Source organism: Solanum verrucosum, unplaced genomic scaffold, assembly GCF_900185275.1.
Source record: "Solanum verrucosum unplaced genomic scaffold, falcon-dt-bn FXZP01000208.1, whole genome shotgun sequence".
Taxonomy (NCBI): domain Eukaryota; kingdom Viridiplantae; phylum Streptophyta; class Magnoliopsida; order Solanales; family Solanaceae; genus Solanum; species Solanum verrucosum.
Genome location: NW_026020329.1, coordinates 3766331 through 3788223, shown reverse-complemented (window position 1 = coordinate 3788223; position 21893 = coordinate 3766331). Strand labels below are relative to the sequence as shown.

The 21893-nt window shown below is 39.8% G+C and overlaps 1 protein-coding gene across 1 annotated transcript; it reads left to right on the top strand.

Moving 5' to 3' along the window:
• Positions 1–1036: 1036 nt before the first annotated feature.
• On the top strand, positions 1037–21420 carry LOC125836098 (uncharacterized). Its single transcript, XM_049515177.1, is given in 14 exon segments — positions 1037–1157; positions 11952–11977; positions 12093–12155; positions 12203–12276; positions 12750–13187; positions 13275–13894; positions 13897–14640; positions 14725–15944; positions 15990–17108; positions 17220–17363; positions 17365–17397; positions 17930–18028; positions 19604–19660; positions 21064–21420. Coding segments are annotated over 14 exon segments (5115 nt in total).
• The last annotated feature ends 473 nt before the right edge of the window (positions 21421–21893 follow it).

The following is a 21893-nucleotide window of genomic DNA, read 5'->3' as shown; positions in this document are numbered from 1 at the left end:
TTGATGAATGGGGTGTTCAAGCCATTTTTTGATTCCTTTGTGATAGTCTTTATTGATGATATTTTGGTTTATTCAAAAAGTGAAGAAGAACATGTCAACCATCTTCGTACTGTTTTAGGTGTTCTTGGGGAACAAAAGTTATATGCTAAATTTTCAAAGTGTGAATTTTGGTTGAAATCGGTTGTATTTTTGGGGCATGTAGTGTCAAAAAGAAGGTGTAATAGTAGATCCTCAAAAGATTGAAGTGGTTAGGAATTGGGTTAGGTCTAGCTCTGTGACGGAAGTTAGGAGTTTTGTGGGACTCGCTAGCTATTATCATTGATTTGTTAAGAATTTTTCTTCAATTGCTACGCACTTGACCAATTTTACCAAAAAGGAGATACCATTTGAATGGACTGAAAAATGTGAGGAGAGCTTTCAAAAGCTCAAGACTCTCTTGACCACTGCGCCCATTCTAGCATTACCGGTAGAAGGTAAGGATTTTATAGTTTATTGTGATGCTTCTCATTCTGGATTGGGCGTTGTGTTAATGTAGGATAAGAATGTTATAGCCTATGCGTCGCGCCAATTGAATGTGCATGAGAGAAATTATCCAACCCATGATTTGGAGTTGGCGGCGGCAGTATTTGCTCTTAAGATCTGGCGGCATTATCTTTATGGTGTTAAGTGTGAAGTGTTTACTGATCATCGTAGTTTGCAACATGTGTTCACTCAAAAGGATCTGATTTTGAGACAGTGAAGATGGATAAAGTTACTCAAGGGTTATGATGTGACAATTCAATATCATCCGGGTAAGGCAAATGTTGTAGTAGACACTTTGAGTCGAAAGGTGGTAAGTATAGGTAGCTTAGCTTACTTGAGTGTAACCAAGCGACCCTTGGCTAAAAAAATTCAGACTTTAGAGTCTATGTTCATGCAGTTAGGCATCTCTGAAAGAGGCGGGGTGTTAGCTAGCATTGAAGTTAAGGCCACATTCATTGAAGAGATCAAGGCCAAACAATTTGAGGATGAAAATTTGAACGAACTCAAGGAGAAGATGGCGAATGGTAAGGCACAAGAGACTACTCTTGATGTGGATGGTGAACTCAGTGTTAAGGGGAGAATTTGTGCTCCTCGAGTTGATGACTTGATTAAAAAATTATTACCAAAATCTCATGGTTTGCGATATTCTATTCATCTGGGTGTGACCAAGATGTATAGAGGTCTGAAACTAATTTATTGGTGGTCGGTCATGAAGAAAGATATAGCGGAGTTTGTGGCTAAGTGTCAAAATTGTCAACAAGTGAATTATGAACATCAAAGGCCTACATGTTTACTTCAAAGAATGCCAATTTCGGAGTGGAAGTAGGAAAGAATAGCTATGGATTTTGTGGTTGGTCTTCCCAAGACTTTGGGGAAGTTTGATTCTATTTGGGTAGTGGTTGATCGATTGACCAAGTCAGCCCATTTTATTCCTGTAAGAACAGATTATAACGCTGAACAATTGGCTAAGGTGTACGTGAAAGAGATAGTGAAGTTGCACGGGGTGCCCCTTTCTATCATCTCAGATCGTGGTACCCAATTCACTTCCAAGTTTTGGAGGAAAGTGCATGATGAATTGGGCACACAACTCACTTTTAGTACAGGCTTTGATCCACAGACGGATGGACAATCTGAGAGGACTATTCAAGTATTGGAAGACATGTTGAGAGCATGTGTGATTAATTTTAGAGGGCATTGGGATAAATTCATACCTTTGTGTGAGTTCTCTTATAACAATAGTTATCTCTCCAACATTGATATGGCACCATTTGAGGCATTAAATGAGAGAGATTGTAGATCACCCATAGGTTGGTTTGAGGTTGGATATGTGAAACCTTTGGGGGTTGATTTAGTAAAGGATGCTCAAGATAAGGTGAGGAGTATTCAAGCTAAACTTCTAGCAGCCCAGAGTAGACAGAAGAAGTATGCGGATCATAAAGTAAGAGACATGGAATTTCAGACTGGTGAGAGCGTTCTTCTTAAGGTATCACCCATGAAAGGAGTGATGAGATTTGGCAAGAAGGGTAAGCTAAGTCCTAAATACATTGGTCCATTTGAGGTTCTTGAATGTGTAGGGCCCATGGCGTATAGATTGGCTCTACCCCCTAATTTATCTCATGTTCATCCGGTATTTCATTTGTTTATGTTGAAGAGATATCAAGGTGACAGAGATTATATCATTAAGTGGGACTCAATTGTGCTAGACAAAGACCTCCAATATGAGGAGGAACTGATTGCTATTCTTGATCGTGATGTGCGTAAGTTGAGGACCAATGAGATTAAGTTCGTGAAAGTTCAATGGAAGCATCGTCCAGTTGAGGAAGCTACTTGGGAAATCGAGAGGGACATGCGAGACAAGTATCCCCAATTGTTCGTTGAATCATGTACTGCTTCATTCTTTCCTTAGACTACTTTCCCTAAGTTTTGTCACTCAAGGATGGGTGATGGGTAAATTGGTATCTATTGTAACGACCGGGTTTCGTTGTTATAGAAATGCCAACGGCGGAAAAATTGGGGCCGGAAAAACTTTTTTGTAGTATTTGAATTTTTCCAACCTTGTCCAGATTTGAACGAAATCGGAGTCCCTGAGGTGTTGGGAAATCTGGTAACAATCGGGTGGAGTAATTATAGTTTTGATTGCATGTGTGGTTAGATAACTTGTTAAGGAATCCGTACGACTTTACGGAATTGAATTCAGGCGAGTAGATCTCCCGGAATCGATCTTAGCGTGATAGGTATTTTCTGATCGTCGTGGGTTAGAGGTGTAAAGTGAAATGGGATTTTGGAATTTCTTCAGTTGACTCTCTGGTTCCGTTTGTGTCATTTTGGCGGGAGTCTGGCCGCTCTGGCGGGGCCGCTACAACGGGATATGGGGCGCTGTGGCCGGTACGATGGGACTTAGAATCGTAGAAAAGGATGAATAGCTCACTAGTTCAAAAATGCCGCTTTGGCGGGACTTGATATCGCTCTGGCGCCGCCACTATAGCGGGATGAGGGCCGCTATGACGGGCCAGACGCGACTTAATGTCGTGAACAAACCCTTAAAGACCTTATTTGGTACTTTTTGACTTTTAGAGCTAAGGAACGAACCTCATGCGATTTCTAGTCATTTTTCACCATTCTTGAAGATAAATATAAGCTTCTAACTCCCCGAATCCATTTTCGATCCGTAGAACGTAATAAAATGGGTGAATATTGATTGGGGAGGGTTTTGTTATAGATTTTATGGTGGAAACAACCGTAATTTGGGCAATTGGGATCATGGATTTGATCTAGGGTTCATAGAATTGTTAGTAATTCGAGTAATTAGCGATTGTTTGTTGATTCCCTTGTTAATTTGATTGTTTGTAGACCAAGAACAATCGGAACGAATCTGAAAAGGAAAGGATCAAGTTTCTTAGGGTTTCAAGCTTGTTTCGAGGTAAGTGATGGTTGTGATTCTATGATTGTGTGATGTATGCTTGTTCTTGCTTCATTATGATACTTGTATATGTATGAATGTTGCAATGTTGATCACACTTGTTATAAATGAGATAGATGAAATATCATTGTCATGAAATCATGACTTAAATGTATGATCTTGATGATGTACTTGTGTTTGTGATTATGGTATGTGAATGGGATCGGATTGCCACGTTCCAACATAACTAACTTGGATCGGATTGCCACGTTTTGGCATAAAAATAGGATTTGTTGCCACGTTTCGACATAAATATGGGATCGATTGCCATGTTCCGGCATGCTAACTGTTTGGGTTTGGGTTTGGGTTCCGTGAAAGGACCAATGATTTGTGATAAATGTTTATTGATGATCCTGTTGATAATATTATAGATGTTGATATATATGTATGTGATTATAATGTTGTTTGAATTGTTTATCACTAGTGGGATAGCAGTGTGATCCTACCAGTACACTGTGGTTGTGTACTGATTCTGCACTTGCTCTTGTTTTTGTTAAGTACAAGGCATCTTCACGCGACTATTGACAGACCTCGCTTAGATGATCAATGATCATCGCTTTGAATTCAAGGGTGAGCCAATTCTTCCGGGCTGCCATGGGATTCTCTTTCGTCTATGTCCATCATTTCCGGACATAAATATTTGTTCTAGTTAGTTGATTAGTTCATTAGTTGGTAGATATCCCTTTTTGTTTAGACTTGGATAATTTGTTTAGATGTTTGGTACATTGACTTTCAGGTTCTAGGTATTAAATTTCCGCATTTGTTAGTTAATTAACTTGCTTCCGTAACTTAATTGCCTTAGTATTGTTTTAGTTGCTTAGTTTAGGTGTAGTAGTGATTCTCCCACCGGATGGTTAGTGCGGGTGCCAATCACGACGGTTTGGGTCATGTCACAAACAATTTGATTCAATTAAGTAAGAACAAACATAAATAATGGGTTTGAAAAAACCTTCTTGACGTAACTTGTCACAACCCGAGCCTACACCCCGGAAGTGACACGGCGTACAAGACTCCGAAAAGTCTCATACAAGCCTCATAACATGTCATCACATAAGATAATAGAAATAGTATGAAATTTAAAACTCTTTTAATCCATACAACCGAAAACATCATTTAAAACAACGGAAGTCTACTAGTCTCACATGGCCATCTAAAAACAATCTTCGAATCAAAAGTAGGGTCATGGCCCTTTACAATAGAAAGTCTAAAAAGAGTCTATTACAATGAAAGACATGAAACATCAAAATTACTTGTCCTCGAATCCATGAGGGCATACCACAAGTCTTGGAAGAGCTCAATCCAAGCTTCAACTAGAAGAACTCAACTCATTTGCCGGAACCTACACTTTGTAAAAGAATAGAAGAAATATGGGTTAGCACATTTAATGTACTAAGTATGATAATCATGCAAAAACCATGCTTAAAACGGACATTTTATTTGAAAGTCATGCTCTATGCCAATTTTGAGAAAACTTCATGAACGTAAGTATAAGAGGCATAAGATACAAGTATAATCAACATACAAGGCATTTCATCACTTTAGAACATAATCAACGTATAAGACATTTCATCACATTAAAGCCTTCACCTTAATTAACCCCAAGTTATACTTTGTGCAATGTATGAATAACGTCCCATACCACTAATCCACACTAAGTACCACATTAAGGCCACCAAAAGTGAACTTACCATTCGTCTTTTTCACCTTTAGACAAAACTCATACATAAGGAACATAAATATTTCATAAGTCATGACAAGGAAAGTAACTCATAATACCATCCAAGTAAAGCATGCATCATTACATTAAGCATATAAGTCAACATTCTTCATTAGCTTCTTTATGAGCACATTTATTCATTAGTCATTAAGACATTAGAGAACTCACTATAGCCCTCTCAAAGCCTATTCGTGCAATGCATGGATGACATCCGATACTACTACCCACACTTCATAGAACCTCTCAAGCAACCATAGTGCACATCTCACATGATGGGAATAAGCATTAACCGACATAGACCATGAGAGAAAACCATGAAATCCGGTGTCATAGATGACCCCACACTGAAAGAAGGTGTCCTACTTGACTAAGGTAGAACTAGGTACATTTTAGCTTAGGTGGATCCACTAGCTAATACCCTATATGGGCACATAGTTAGCTAATACGTAGGGAGAACTTTCATCTTACCATATCCACTCGGTACTTAGCCTCCATTCCCATAGAGTAGTTCATTTTCATTGACATTATTGTACTTGAGAGGGCCACCAACATTAGGTCTACCGACCCAAAGTACATTACACATGAAAGGGCCACCACCATAAGGTCAAGGTACATTATAAGGATAGCTCATTGAATCCAAGAAGGGCCACCACCATTAGGTCTACCGAATCAAGATTCATCATTTCACACATGAAAGGGCTACCACCATTAGGTCTACCGAATCAAGGTTTATCATCACATTAGTTTCTAGACTCATCATGAAGGGCTACCATCATTAGGTCTACCGATTCAAGTCATAGCCTAAAATACTTCATCATTCATTTAGGAAAGGGCTACCAACATTAGGTCTACCGATTCAAGGCAAAGCCTTACAATACTTTATTAGTCATTTATGAAAGGGCTACCAACATTAGGTCTACCGATTCCATGTTCATTAAGTCAAGTCACATTCATTACACAAGAAGAGGATGCCTAAGCCTACCAATTCAAGATACAACATTCAAGGTCACATTCATCAATACAAGAAAAAAGTGTCTTAAGCCTACCAATTCAAGATACATCAATCCACATTACTTTCATTTTTACAAGAAGATGATGTCCTAAGCCTACCAATTCAAGATGTAACATCACATTATAGAAACCCTTCACATTCTATCATCATCATTCATGAGTGTTAATTGAGAATATGCTTTCAATAATAACACAATTGCATTCTAAACATGATCATAATACTTTCATTGAGATCACACATATATACTTCACCTCATAATCATACATAAATCCTTCATGAAATTGCCCTTCAAGGCTATGAATCAATCTCAACCCAAACATCTAGAATAATACATTAGATAAGGGAATTAAAATGATTCGATAACTAATTCAATACAAATATAAACAATTCAACATACTTTCATGATCAATCAATTCTCAATCACAATTCACAACTTAGGATTTTGGGGAAACATGGGTTCATAGAGGAAATTCACCATAAGTCATCATTAATTAAACAATCCATTCATAATTCATCATATAAAAACCTTTGAAAACATTTTGGAATTGAACCCATGCATAGATTGAAAACCCTAGGTTTTGGGGGGATTTTGGAAACTTGAAATCATCTTTGAAGGGGCTCCTTGAATGAAACTTAATCTAGGATGAAGACTACCATACCTTTATGGAAGAAACTCCATGAAAATTGGGTGAGAATGGTGAGATCTTGAGCTTCAAAGCTTGACTCCTTCTTCTCCAATGGTAGTTTCTAGAGAGAGAATATTTGGAGAGGAAAGGTAGTTTCTAATTTGTGTTTGGGAATAATGAATTAGAAAAGGTGTTTTAATACTTTTAAAAGCCTTAAAATACTTTAGTTAATCAATAATAACCGTCCTCTAACTTAACTCACCTAAAAAGGAATTTACCACCTTGCCCTTTCCTTGGCCGAAACTTGACAGCAAACTAGTGGTGACCTACGACCCATGACCTACGGACCGTAGGTGGGGTGACGCCCCGTCCTTCTGGTCCATGGTTTGGGTATGAGGGTCACCATTTTGGGCCTTGACCCACGGAAGCCATCCAAGGGGTGTGGATGGACCTACGAGGCGTAGGTCCCATCCGTGGGTCACAACTTTTTTGACAGCTTTGGGGGTTAGACTTTAGGGTCCCTCTCAAGGACCCTTGGTTGGTCCTTGGGGGGGCGTACCTTGATGTTTAACCCCTAAACTCCTCAACCTAAGATCGGGAAGATATTTCACAACTTCAAACCCCATATCAAACTCAAAAACTAATTCATTAGGCTCTAGTTTCACCTACTAGATTTCTGGGTCATTACATAACTTTTTCCTACATATATTTTGTTCTTTACTTTTTATAACTTTGTCAAATACAAACATTGTTTTAGAGTCAGCACCTTGCCAGATGTCCTTTGCAGAAGGACATTTCCATAACATTCAATTTGTTATAGAATTACCCATGATCATAGTCTCATCAGTCCAATAAGGGCAATATGACCCAAATGTTTGTTTTACAACACAAACATAACAAATCACTTTTCACCAATGTTCATGTCTATACAAATAGACATATCTTTTCATGAAAATTCACAATATTTTAAGTGACACTATTTCATCAAAGAATACAATTCTTTTGTACGAGTAATATAATTTTGTGATTTTATACTAGTCATATCATATACTAGTAAACAGAGACTCAACGACCACAATATCAAATGTACTTCAATAATTTTATGGGTCTAACATAATACAAGAACGTCATTAAATTTCATATCTTGTACTTTGAAATTTAAATTAGATAGTAAGTCTAATTTTGTCTTTATCACAAGTAAAGAACCCCCCTCATTTTAAATATGTTCTCAAAAATAGTTTTCAAGTATTTGAAATTATTTTCCACATATTTTTTCCCATGCTTTCAAATTGTATACCATTAAAACAAACATTGGCAACACGAAGCCTTCTTTTGGAGATTTAATCCATAGAAACACCCAGTACAAGCACAAAAATCACTAATTTTATGTCATTAGTATTTTTTTCCCTTTCTATCACAATTAGACAAACCATTTCGTATTTAGAATATTAACAATAAAAAATCAATCTTTATACAACTTGTTTCTAGTTTAACGATAAAGTTTTTATATTCTTCTAATCGTTAACCGAATGAACCTTGAATTCTGATGAAGTTTTTATATTCTTCGAATCAGTTTCACATTCAGACAGAGTAGCAAACCAAAAATGTTTTAATCTCTAGAAATCTCAAATACAACACTGTTTCTAGCTAATGATGAAGATTTTATCTTTTTCTAATCATTTAGCCTTAACATTTCTGACGAAAATTTTGTACTCTTCAAGTCATAACATTCATTCTAACAGAGTATTTAACAAATTGGTGAAGTTTCTATATTCTTCAAACTAGTGCACAATCTAATTTGTCCGTAAAGTTCTTATATTCTTCAAACCAAAGGAATACAATATTAGAAGATTTTAGTCTCCAAAAGTCAGACACAATCAAATTTCACATGGAGTAGAAAACTACAAAAGTCTTTTTTCCTCCTCTAAACAGAATACATATTAATAATAATAAAAATATATTTTGAAACCATCACATAATGATCATCTGTCCTAACATTTATGAAATAAATCTCATAACTTATAAAGGATAGAAAAATAATAATCAAGGGAAATAAAGATAGAACCTGATTTTTACTCTCATTGAATCATATTCTATCTGTCAGCAATGATTCCATGCAAGTCACTTTTCTTGCTATTATTTTTTCTTTCTTTCCCAATTTCCATCATATTCTAATTTTCCTTAGAAGACAATGAATTTCAACGAGAAACTAAACTCATGTTCAAATATTGTTAGGAGACAACATCTGTTCATTTACTTATTCTCATAGTTATATAAAACCAAGAATATATGGAAAAAATTAAAGTGCATATCTTAACATTTATGCATAGAATAACCTTTCTTATTGAAAAGAAAACTGAACGAGTGAATTGCTTCAATGCACTTGGGAAGAAAATAAAAATAATCTTACCCATCCAAGGAAAGCATACTACAGAAAATATACTCGAACATATTAAAGTAGTACTAATTCATCCCAAATCTCTTTTATCATATGATAGAATAATTCTCTTTTTCATCTTGTTTTTCCCAATAAAAGGAACACAGAAAATAAAAGTAATTTCGTTACCACAGAAAATACCAACAATTTAAATTTCTTAAGCTTGTTATTTCATGTATTCAAATTATCAAACCAGAAATAATAAAAGATGAAAAGAAAAAGAAAAGAACTATCCGAGTCCACATAACTCATTGTGTGTTCTTAAGAAATTTAATCCCCACAAGTACCTGAGTTTGCAGATAATTCCTCCCAAGATAAAACGAATTAACCATTAAAGAAGTAGTGGTACCTCAAACCTCAATAATTTCAACGAACTCAAAATGACAGCAACGAATCACACATACAGACACGATCGATCGATTTTGTTTTGTAAGAAATGTATGCAGAAGAAAGGAAGAATTCAATCCAGAAAAATGAGATAAAGTTTCTCTATTTATAGCCAACAATGGGTAAATGTCACAACTCTTTGGAAAGAAGACAACCTTTCAGAAATGTCACAACACTTTGGAAAAAGGCACAACCTTTCAAATGGTCACAACCCTTTAGAAAAGACACAACCTTTCTTAAAGGTCACAACCCTTCATTTCTTGTTCACACCTTTAAAATCCAACACCAACTATGTTATTCCACATGGTATCAGAGCTTTTAGATTTATTCCTGAATAGTTTTATTTATCTTGTCTTGAAAAATTCTCTTCGCTATCTTTATCCACCCAAAAGATTGAAACCTTTCAAAAACCAAGTCCGAAAAGAATAATTTTACAAATATTCCAGCCTATGAAAATGTTTTTGCAATCGTAAGGAATAACTTTAGAGTTTCAATTGGAGATATGCAAAATATTTAAACCTCTTATCAGTTGAATGAAAAAATTACCTAAATCCTTCTACCGTCTTCATCATAAGGTAATCTAATCGATGAATGGAATAGAGTGGAGAGATAATAGAAAGATTTTTGAAAGAAATAAATTCCGTAATAAAATAAATGTAGATTTTCCGATGCAAGTAATCTGCCAACTCCGATTATGTATTGGAATTGCACTCGGAAATGTTAAATAATTGTAATTTTTTTTGAAAAATAATTTTTTCGATTATCTTAAAAAATTAACTTTCTTCTTTCATTGAAGTAGGATATCATAAATTTATTTATTATTTTACTTTTTATGGGGGGGGGGGGGGGGTTGTACCTGACAATAAATTTATGTAATTTTTTAGATGTTCTATGGTTTAGATGGTATGTTTTTGTAACATCCGACAATTTGAAGTGGCTTTGAGGAAGCTTGAAATCTGGAAATTTGGCTAAGTGTGGAAATCAGTGATTTTTGGCCAACTTTGAGCAGTCGTAACTCCTAGCTCATGATGATTTAGGAGTAGTTCCAGCTATGGTTTCGAAGCTTGTGGAATGATCTTTCCAACACCATCGAGTTTGCTCGATTCCGAGTTCGTATGAGGGAGTTATGCCCTTTAGAAGTTGGGCAGTTGGAATGGAAATCCGTCCGGAAATTTAAGGGCATTTTAGTCTTTTCACAAATTCTCAACAAGTTTTGGCTGTCGATCCCCATCTACGGACGTGACCTACGGACCGTAGATCGATTGACGGTCCGTACTGGCTAACCGTCAAACGGGACAGAAGTTGAGTTTTTGGGGCATCGATCTACGGGCACGACCCACGGTCCGTAACCCGACCTACGGACCGTAAGTTCGGACCGTGGATCAACACTTAGTCTTTTTTTTTTAAATGAATTCGGGGGAAGTTTCTGACGCGATCTACGAACCTGCAGGACGGACCGTGAGTCCATCTACGGTCCGTCGATGGCGTCCGTAAGTGCCATCTGTGTCACCAAAAATCTGAAGTCTCAGCCAAGTTTCCCCCATCTCTTTCCCACTTTCTCATGCATGCTCCAAAGTATTATACCTATGTTTATAGTTGTTTCCGACACTCCAAAGTACGTCTAAGCTTCAAGAATCCCTCCATAACATGTGATCGAACACCTTGAATTCATAATTCCGATTCAAGGAAAGATAGTTTCAAGTCAAGTGAAGTTAGAAGTCAAGTAAAAGAGTAAAGAGTCAAGAGTTTAAAGTTGAGTTCATTTCTCAAAGTTATTAGGGAACTATGTATTCCCAAGAAGTTTTAAAGAAATGTTTTTACATTTGAGCAAAGAAAGGGAACATTAATTCCAAAAGAGCCTTGGGCTAAGCTTTGAGTAATTATCTCGAACTTAAGAAAGAAGTTGTTTTAAAAAAGCATGAGCCAAAGTATTTTTGGGAGTAGTATGAGCACCGAATTGGGGGACACGAGTTCTGATTACTCAACTCTCCATAAGAACCATGCGCCACCATGGGATTTCTCGGATCATACTTTTTAGATGATCACGAAAGTTAAGCTAGTGGATCCACTAAGTAAAAGTTAGCTTCCTATATCACGGCAAGGTATAGGATGTCCTTGGCAACGCGAGGTAAAGCGTGTATCATCACTAGGCTCATAGTGATGGTTGTCGGTTAAGAACCTCCCACGTATTTATTTTACCTTTTTATATAAGTACAGTTGAGTATTTTTATACTGTTTTACGTATACATAATTTATAGCATGCGTCTTATTGCTACATATATTAAATTCAGTTAGTCATGAGTCGTACAGAGCCGAGGTAAGTGTTCTCTTGTATTTTCCTTTCAGCTTAAGTTGTGTTTTGGTTTTCCCGCTTGCATACTCGTACATTCCATGTACTGATGCCAGTTGGCCTGCATCGTTTGATGATGCAGATTCAGGTACCCCGAATCAGCAACCTGCTCGTCGGGATCCAGCTGAGCACTCCAGAGTCAGTGGTGAGCCTCCTTGCATTCCGGAGGCTCAATTATTTTTGTGTTCTTAGTTTTGTCTTATTAGGATGTTGCGGGGTCTGTCCCCACATCCATCTCAGTATTTTAGAGGCTTCATAGACAGACAGTCAGTCAGTTAGTTTTGAGTCTCTCATCTATATATATATATGTAAATATTCCAGTTTGAGATTCGAGTTGCCTTTGTGGCCATATCTTATAAGTTAAGTTGTTTGTAATATTGCATTGCATAGAGTTATTCGGTTGAGTTAGGTTTCCGCTGAGTCAAGAAAGCCAGGCCAAGGGTTCGCTTGGGGCCAGAAATGGTCTCTGGGTGCCGGTCCCGCCCAGGGTGTAGGCTCGGGGCGTGACAAACTTGGTATCAGAGCACAGAGTTCAAGAGTCCTAGGGAGTCTATGAAGCCGTGTCTGTAGAGTCCTAGTTATCGGTGTGAAGCGCGCCACATCTATAACTGGGAGGCTGCTACATTTAGGAAGATTTCTCATTTCTTTCACACTCAATTCGTGCGTTAGAGTTGATCTCTAAAAAGTTTCTTTCTAATTCGTGCTTGCGCGTGTTTCAGATAGTCATGCCTCCACGAAGAGTTGGCAGAGGGCGTCTTCCTAGACGTTATGTTGATGAGCATGAGTTACCTGATGCACCTAGAGTGCAAGATCAAGGGGAAGTTTCTAATGCCGAGTTCAGAGAGGCAATTAGAATGTTGAGTCAAGCTGTAGCTAATCAGATTGGTCAGCAAAGGGGAGCTCGACAGGAAGGAGCTGACACTTCTAGGATTCGTGAGTTCTTGGGAATGAATCCTCCGAGTTTCATGGGTTCGAGCACTACTGAGGATCCAGAGGATTTCATTGAGGAGTTAAAGAAGATTTTTGATGTGATGCATGTGTCAGATACTGAGCGGGTTGAACTAGCTGCGTATCAATTGAAGGATGTAGCTAGAACTTGGTTCGACCAATGGAAATGGGGCAGAGTTGAGGATGCACCACCTGCGAGTTGGGCCTGTTTTGAAGAAGCTTTCTTGGGGCATTTCTTTCCTCGAGAATTGAAAGAGGCCAAGGTACGTGAGTTCCTCACACTTAAGCAGGAGTCCTTGAGTGTTCATGAGTACAGTCTGAAATTCACCCAACTTTCCCGCTATGCTCCGGAGATGGTTGCGGACATGAGGAATAGAACGAGCTTGTTTGTTGCTGGGCTGTCTCGGTTGTCGAGTAAGGAAGGTAGGGCTGCAATGCTTATCGGGGACATGGACATATCCAGATTAATGGTCTATGTACAGCAGGTTGAGGAAGAAAAGCTGAGGGACAGAGAAGAGTTCAGAAATAAGAGAGCTAAGATCGGGAACGAGTCCGGGCAGCAGAGAGGTAATTCAAACCGTTCCTCCTTTCAGCAAAGGCAGAAGGGACCTGCTACATCATCTGCTAGGGCGCCAGCACCCCGATACAGAGGGGAACTTAATGGCCGGAATTCGAAGGACTTCAAGGTTACACCAGCACAGTCTTCAGGTAGTGTGGCACGCGGAGGTAATTCGTTTCCTGCATGTGCAAAATGTGGTAGAGTTCATCCAGGGAAGTGTCGTCAAGGCCAGACAGGTTGCTTTAGGTGTGGGCAAGAGGGTCACTTCATGAAGGAGTGCCCTAAGAATAAGCAAAGTAATGAAAATTTGGGCAGCAGGGCCCAATCTTCCCCAGCTGCTCCCCCAGACAGGATGGCATCTAGAGGAGCTACCTCTAGTACGGTGGAGTAGCAAACCGTCTTTATGCAATCACCAGTCGCCATGAGCAAGAGACTTCTCCAAATGTTGTCACTGGTATGATTAAAGTCTTTGCTTTTAATGTGTATGCTTTGCTAGACCCAGGAGCAAGTTTATCGTTTGTAACTCCTTATGTTGCAAAACAGTTTGAGGTTCTTCCTGAAAGACTTTGTGAACCCTTTGGTGTTTCTACACCTATTGGGGAATCTATTCTAGCAGAAAGAGTCTATCGTGATTGTCCTGTTTCCATCAGTCACAAGAACACCAAGGCCGATTTGGTTGAGTTAGACATGGTAGATTTTGATGTCATTCTAGGTATGGATTGGCTTCATGCCTGTTATGCATCATTTGACTGTAGAACTCGAACCGTCAAGTTTCAATTTCCAAATGAGCCAGTCATAGAGTGGAGTGGCAATTCATCAGTGCCTAAGGGTCGTTTTATTTCGTACCTTAAGGCAAGAAAGTTAGTTTCGAAGGGTTGTATCTATCACTTAGTCCGAGTTCATGACTCTAGTGTTGAGATACCTCATTTCCAGTCGGTTCCTATAGTAAGAGAGTTTCCAGAAGTTTTTCCTGATGATCTACCCGGAATTCCTCCTGAGAGAGAAATAGATTTCGGCATAGATCTTATTCCAGATACTCGTCCTATCTCTATTCCGCCATATAGAATGGCACCAGCAGAGTTGAAAGAGTTGAAAGAGCAGTTGAAAGATCTCCTAGATAAGGGTTTCATTCGACCAAGTGTCTCACCTTGGGGCGCTCCGGTTTTGTTTGTGAAAAAGAAAGATGGTTCCCTTAGAATGTGCATAGATTACCGCCAGTTGAATAAGGTTACCATCAAGAACAAGTACCCTCTTCCGAGGATTGATGATCTTTTCGATCAGCTTCAGGGTGCCACTTGTTTTTCAAAGATCGACCTCCGATCAGGCTATCATCAGTTAAGGGTAAGGGAATGTGATATCCCAAAGACAGCTTTTAGAACCAGGTATGGTCATTATGAGTTTTTGGTCATGTCCTTTGGTTTGACTAATGCACCGGCAGCTTTCATGGATTTGATGAATAGAGTCTTCGAACCTTATTTAGACATGTTTGTTATTGTCTTTATTGATGATATACTAGTCTATTCAAGGAATGAAGAAGATCATGCTAGTCATCTCAGAACAGTTCTTCAGACTTTGAAAGACAAGGAGTTGTATGCCAAGTTCTCTAAGTGTGAGTTTTGGCTTAAATCTGTGGCGTTCCTAGGCCACATGGTGTCCGGTGATGGAATTAAAGTTGATACTCGGAAAATTGAGGCAGTGCAGAATTGGCCTAGACCCACATCTCCAACTGAAATTAGGAGTTTCTTGGGATTAGCTGGCTATTATAGAAGGTTTGTTGAAAGGTTCTCGACTATTGCATCTCCTTTGACCAAGTTGACTCAAAAGGCAGTGAAATTCCAATGGTCTGAAGCTTGTGAGAAAAGCTTTCAGGATTTGAAAAAGAGGTTGATTACTGCTCCAGTTTTGACACTACCAGAAGGTACTCAAGGTTTTGTGGTGTATTGTGATGCATCTAGAGTTGGTTTGGGTTGTGTCTTAATGCAGAATGGCAAAGTTATAGCTTATGCCTCCAGACAGTTGAAGGTTCATGAGAAGAACTACCCAACCCATGACTTAGAGCTAGCTGCTGTAGTATTTGCTTTGAAGATATGGCGTCATTACTTGTATGGTGTACATGTCGACATATTCACTGATCACAAGAGCCTTCAATATGTGCTTACTCAGAAAGAGCTTAATCTCAGACAGAGGAGGTGGTTAGAGTTACTCAAGGATTATGACATGAGTATTCTTTACCACCCAGGTAAGGCTAACGTCGTAGCTGATTCTTTAAGCAGGTTGTCTATGGGTAGCACCGCCCATATTGAAGAAGGAAGGAGAGAGTTAGCAAAAGATGTGCACAGACTGGCATGCCTGGGAGTCAGATTTACAGATTCCGCAAAAGGAGGAATAGCGGTGGCGAATAGGGCCGAGTCATCATTAGTGTTAGAAGTGAAAAAGAAGCAAGATCAAGATCCCATTTTACTTGAGTTGAAGGCAAATGTTCAGAAGCAAAGAGTATTAACTTTTGAACAAGGGGGAGATGGTGCATTGAGATATCAAGGTAGATTGTGTGTACCCATGGTAGATGGACTCCAAGAGAAGATTATGGAGGAAGCTCATAGCTCCAGATATTCCGTTCATCCAGGTTCCACCAAGATGTATCGCGATTTGCGAGAAGTTTATTGGTGGAATGGCATGAAGAAGGGCATTGCTGAGTTTGTTGCTAAGTGTCCAAATTGCCAACAAGTGAAAGTTGAACACCAAAGGCCCGGTGGTTTAGCTCAGAGGATAGAACTTCCAGAGTGGAAGTGGGAGATGATCAATATGGATTTCATCACAGGGTTGCCAAGGTCTCGCAGACAACATGATTCTATTTGGGTGATTGTCGACAGAATGACAAAGTCAGCTCATTTTCTACCGGTAAAGACTACCAATACAGCAGAAGATTATGCCAAGTTGTATGTTCAAGAGATAGTGAGACTTCATGGAGTCCCAATCTCCATTATCTCAGATAGAGGTGCACAATTTACTGCACAGTTCTGGAAATCTTTTCAGAAGGGCTTGGGTTCAAAGGTGAACTTAAGTACTGCCTTTCACCCTCAGACGGATGGGCAAGCAGAGCGCACTATTCAGACCTTAGAGGATATGTTGAGGGCTTGTGTGATCGATTTCAAAGGTAATTGGGATGATCACCTACCTCTAATTGAATTTGCTTACAACAACAGTTATCACTCTAGCATCCAGATGGCTCCATATGAAGCTCTTTATGGGAGAAGATGTAGATCTCCTATCGGATGGTTTGAAGTTGGTGAAGCACAGTTGATAGGACCAGATCTAGTTCACCAAGCTATGGAGAAAGTGAAAGTGATTCAAGAGAGATTGAAAACGGCACAGAGTCGTCAGAAATCCTACACTGATGTTAGGAGAAGGGCATTAGAGTTTGAAGTAGACGATTGGGTATATTTGAAGGTTTCACCCATGAAAGGCGTTATGAGGTTCGGTAAGAAGGGGAAACTCAGTCCCCGGTATATTGGACCTTACCGCATAACCAAGAGGATTGGCAATGTTGCTTATGAGTTGGAGTTATCCCAAGAGCTAGCAGCGGTTCATCCGGTATTTCACATCTCTATGTTGAAAAAGTGCATATGTGATCCTTCATTGATCCTACCGACTGAAAGTGTTAAGATCAAGGATAACTTATCTTATGAGGAAGTGCCGGTTCAGATTTTAGATCGCCAAGTTCGTAGGTTGAGAACGAAAGATGTGGCGTCAGTCAAGGTCCTTTGGAGGAACCAATTTGTTGAGGAAGCCACTTGGGAAGACGAAGAGGACATGAAGAAGAGATATCCGCATCTTTTTGAATCCGGAGGGAATGCGGATTAAGGTATTAATTTCCTTCTTAGTGCCCTTTAAATTATAATGAGCATATCGTTATTGTTGTTGTTTGCATAATTGCTTGTTGAGTGTTTGAGTTAGATGTTACACCCTTAGTTTTGTAAGAGCAACCTCATTCGAGGACGAATGTTCCCAAGGGGGAGATATTGTAACATCCGGTAATATGAAATAATTGAAGAGGCTTAGAATTGGAAATTTTCATTTTTTGGAAAGAATTTAAAGTTTTGGAAATTTTGGCTAAGTATGGAAAATGTGAAATTTTGGCTAACTTTGAACAGCCATAAATTCTAGCTCAGGATGAGTTAGGTGGAATTCCAGTTATGGTTGCAAAGTTCGTGGAACGACCTTTCCAACGCCACCGAGTTTGCTCGATTCCGAGTTCGTATGAGGGAGTTATGACCTTTGAAAGTTGGGCAGTTGACAAGGAAATCCGTCCGGGAATCATTAAGGGCATTTTAGTCTTTTCCCTAGACAATTCTTTTGAGCTCATATTGTTGTATTAGGATGATCTTTGGATCATTTTTGCCCCATTTTGAAAGAAAAGAGTTAGGGTTCTTGAGATTGAAGAAGGAGAGAAGAAGAAGAAGAGAAGAAAGAGGAGATCAACAAGATCATTGTGGATTTTCGTCGGGGGTGATCCCTATCAAGGTATGTGAGTTTTTCGTGTGGGTTGATCCTTTCCCTCACACACACCAAGTTTATTCTATGCTTTGAGAAAAGATTGGGAATTGTTGTTTAAGTGTCGAAGTTGTTAGTTGTTGTTGATATTGTTGTTGAGGTTGTTGAAGTTATGGTTCGTTGTGAGGCTAGATTGGGTTGTGCATTAAGTTGAAACCTATTATATGTTGAGGGGATTATGATTCTAAGAGCTATGACCCTTTAAAGGTTGATCCACCATCGATTTGCAGAAATTTCTGGGCTGTCGATCCCCATCTACGGGACTGACCTACGGACCGTAGATCGATCGACGGTCCGTACTGGTCAACCGTCAATCGGATCAGGAGTTAGGTTTTTGGGGCGTCGATCTACGGTCGCGACCTACGGTCCGTGACTTGACCTACGGACCGTAAGTCAGGACCGTAGGTCAACACTTGGTCATATTTCTTTTCTTAAATGAATTCTGGGGAAAAATCTCTGACGCGATCCACGGACCTGCAGTACGGACCGTAAGTCCATCTACGGTCCGTCGATGGCGTCCGTAGATGCCATCTGTAGCACCAGAAATCTGCAGTCTCAGCCAAGTTTCCCCCATTCTTTTCTCACTTTCTCATGCATGTTCTTAAGTATTATATCTATGTTGTATCGTTGTTTCCGATACTCCAAAGTACGTCTAAGCGTTCAAGAATCCCTCCATAACATGTGATTGAACACCTTGAATTCATAATTCCGATTCAAGGGAAGATAGTTTTAAGTCAAATGAAGTTAGAGGTCAAGTAAAAGAGTATAGAGTTTCAAGTCGAGTAAGAGTCTCAGTTTCAAGTAAAGTCATGAGATTAAAGTTGAGTTCCTTTTTTTTTTTAAAAAAACAAGGGGGAGAAAAAGGGGTTATTAGGGGACTAAGTATTCCCTAAGAGTTTATAAATGTTTTTACACATTTGAGCAAAGAAAGGGAACATTAATTCCAAAAGAGCCTTTGGGCTAAGCTTTGAGTAATTATCTCGAACTTAAGAAAGAAGTTGTTTAAAAAGCATGAGCCAAAGTATTTTTGGGAGTAGTATTGAGCACCGAATTGGGGACACGAGTTCTGATTTACTCAACTCTCCATAAGAACCATGCGCCAACATGGGATTTCTCGGATCATACTTTTTAGATGATCACGAAAGTTAAGCTAGTGGATCCACTAAGTAAAAGTTAGCTTCCTATATCACGGCAAGGTATAGGATGGTCCTTGGCAACGCGAGGTAAAGCGTTGTATCATCACTAGGGCTCATAGTGATGGTTGTCGGTTAAAGAACCTCCCACGTAATTATTTTACTTTTATATAAGTACAGTTGAGTTGTTTATACTGTTTTACAAGCTATATATATATATTGCATGCGTCTTATTGCTACATATATTAAATTCAGTTAGTCATGAGTCGGTCGTACAGAGCCGAGGTAAGTGTTCTCTTGTATTTTTCCTTTCAAGCTTAAGTTGTGTTTTGGCTTTCCCGCTTGCATACTCGTACATTCCATGTACTGATGCCAGTTGGCCTGCATCGTTTGATGATGCAGATTCAGGTACCCCGAATCAGCAACCTGCTCGTCGCGGATCCAGCTGAGCACTCCAGAGTCAGTGGTGAGCCTCCTTGCATTCCGGAGGGCTCAATTATTTTTGTGTTCTTAGTTTTGTCTTATTAGGATGTTGCGGGGTCTGTCCCCACATCCATCTCAGTATTTTAGAGGCTTCATAGACAGACAGTCAGTCAGTTAGTTTTGAGTCTCTCATCTATATATATATATGTAAATATTCCAGTTTGAGATTAGAGTTGCCTTTGTGGCCATATCTTATAAGTTAAGTTGTTTGTAATATTGCATTGCATAGAGTTATTCGGTTGAGTTAGGTTTCCGCTGAGTCAAGAAAGCCAGGCCAAGGGTTCGCTTGGGGCCAGAAATGGTCTCTGGGTGCCGGTCCCGCCCAGGGTGTAGGCTCGGGGCGTGACAAACTTGGTATCAGAGCACAGAGTTCAAGAGTCCTAGGGAGTCTATGAAGCCGTGTCTGTAGAGTCCTAGTTATCGGTGTGAAGCGCGCCACATCTATAACTGGGAGGCTGCTACATTTAGGAAGATTTCTCATTTCTTTCACACTCAATTCGTGCGTTAGAGTTGATCTCTAAAAAGTTTCTTTCTAATTCGTGCTTGCGCGTGTTTCAGATAGTCATGCCTCCACGAAGAGTTGGCAGAGGGCGTCTTCCTAGACGTTATGTTGATGAGCATGAGTTACCTGATGCACCTAGAGTGCAAGATCAAGGGGAAGTTTCTAATGCCGAGTTCAGAGAGGCAATTAGAATGTTGAGTCAAGCTGTAGCTAATCAGATTGGTCAGCAAAGGGGAGCTCGACAGGAAGGAGCTGACACTTCTAGGATTCGTGAGTTCTTGGGAATGAATCCTCCGAGTTTCATGGGTTCGAGCACTACTGAGGATCCAGAGGATTTCATTGAGGAGTTAAAGAAGATTTTTGATGTGATGCATGTGTCAGATACTGAGCGGGTTGAACTAGCTGCGTATCAATTGAAGGATGTAGCTAGAACTTGGTTCGACCAATGGAAAGGGGCAGAGTTGAGGATGCACCACCTGCGAGTTGGGCCTGTTTTGAAGAAGCTTTCTTGGGGCATTTCTTTCCTCGAGAATTGAAAGAGGCCAAGGTACGTGAGTTCCTCACACTTAAGCAGGAGTCCTTGAGTGTTCATGAGTACAGTCTGAAATTCACCCAACTTTCCCGCTATGCTCCGGAGATGGTTGCGGACATGAGGAATAGAACGAGCTTGTTTGTTGCTGGGCTGTCTCGGTTGTCGAGTAAGGAAGGTAGGGCTGCAATGCTTATCGGGGACATGGACATATCCAGATTAATGGTCTATGTACAGCAGGTTGAGGAAGAAAAGCTGAGGGACAGAGAAGAGTTCAGAAATAAGAGAGCTAAGATCGGGAACGAGTCCGGGCAGCAGAGAGGTAATTCAAACCGTTCCTCCTTTCAGCAAAGGCAGAAGGGACCTGCTACATCATCTGCTAGGGCGCCAGCACCCCGATACAGAGGGGAACTTAATGGCCGGAATTCGAAGGACTTCAAGGTTACACCAGCACAGTCTTCAGGTAGTGTGGCACGCGGAGGTAATTCGTTTCCTGCATGTGCAAAATGTGGTAGAGTTCATCCAGGGAAGTGTCGTCAAGGCCAGACAGGTTGCTTTAGGTGTGGGCAAGAGGGTCACTTCATGAAGGAGTGCCCTAAGAATAAGCAAAGTAATGAAAATTTGGGCAGCAGGGCCCAATCTTCCCCAGCTGCTCCCCCAGACAGGATGGCATCTAGAGGAGCTACCTCTAGTACGGTGGAGTAGCAAACCGTCTTTATGCAATCACCAGTCGCCATGAGCAAGAGACTTCTCCAAATGTTGTCACTGGTATGATTAAAGTCTTTGCTTTTAATGTGTATGCTTTGCTAGACCCAGGAGCAAGTTTATCGTTTGTAACTCCTTATGTTGCAAAACAGTTTGAGGTTCTTCCTGAAAGACTTTGTGAACCCTTTGGTGTTTCTACACCTATTGGGGAATCTATTCTAGCAGAAAGAGTCTATCGTGATTGTCCTGTTTCATCAGTCACAAGAACACCAAGGCCGATTTGGTTGAGTTAGACATGGTAGATTTTGATGTCATTCTAGGTATGGATTGGCTTCATGCCTGTTATGCATCATTTGACTGTAGAACTCGAACCGTCAAGTTTCAATTTCCAAATGAGCCAGTCATAGAGTGGAGTGGCAATTCATAGTGCCTAAGGGTCGTTTTATTTCGTACCTTAAGGCAAGAAAGTTAGT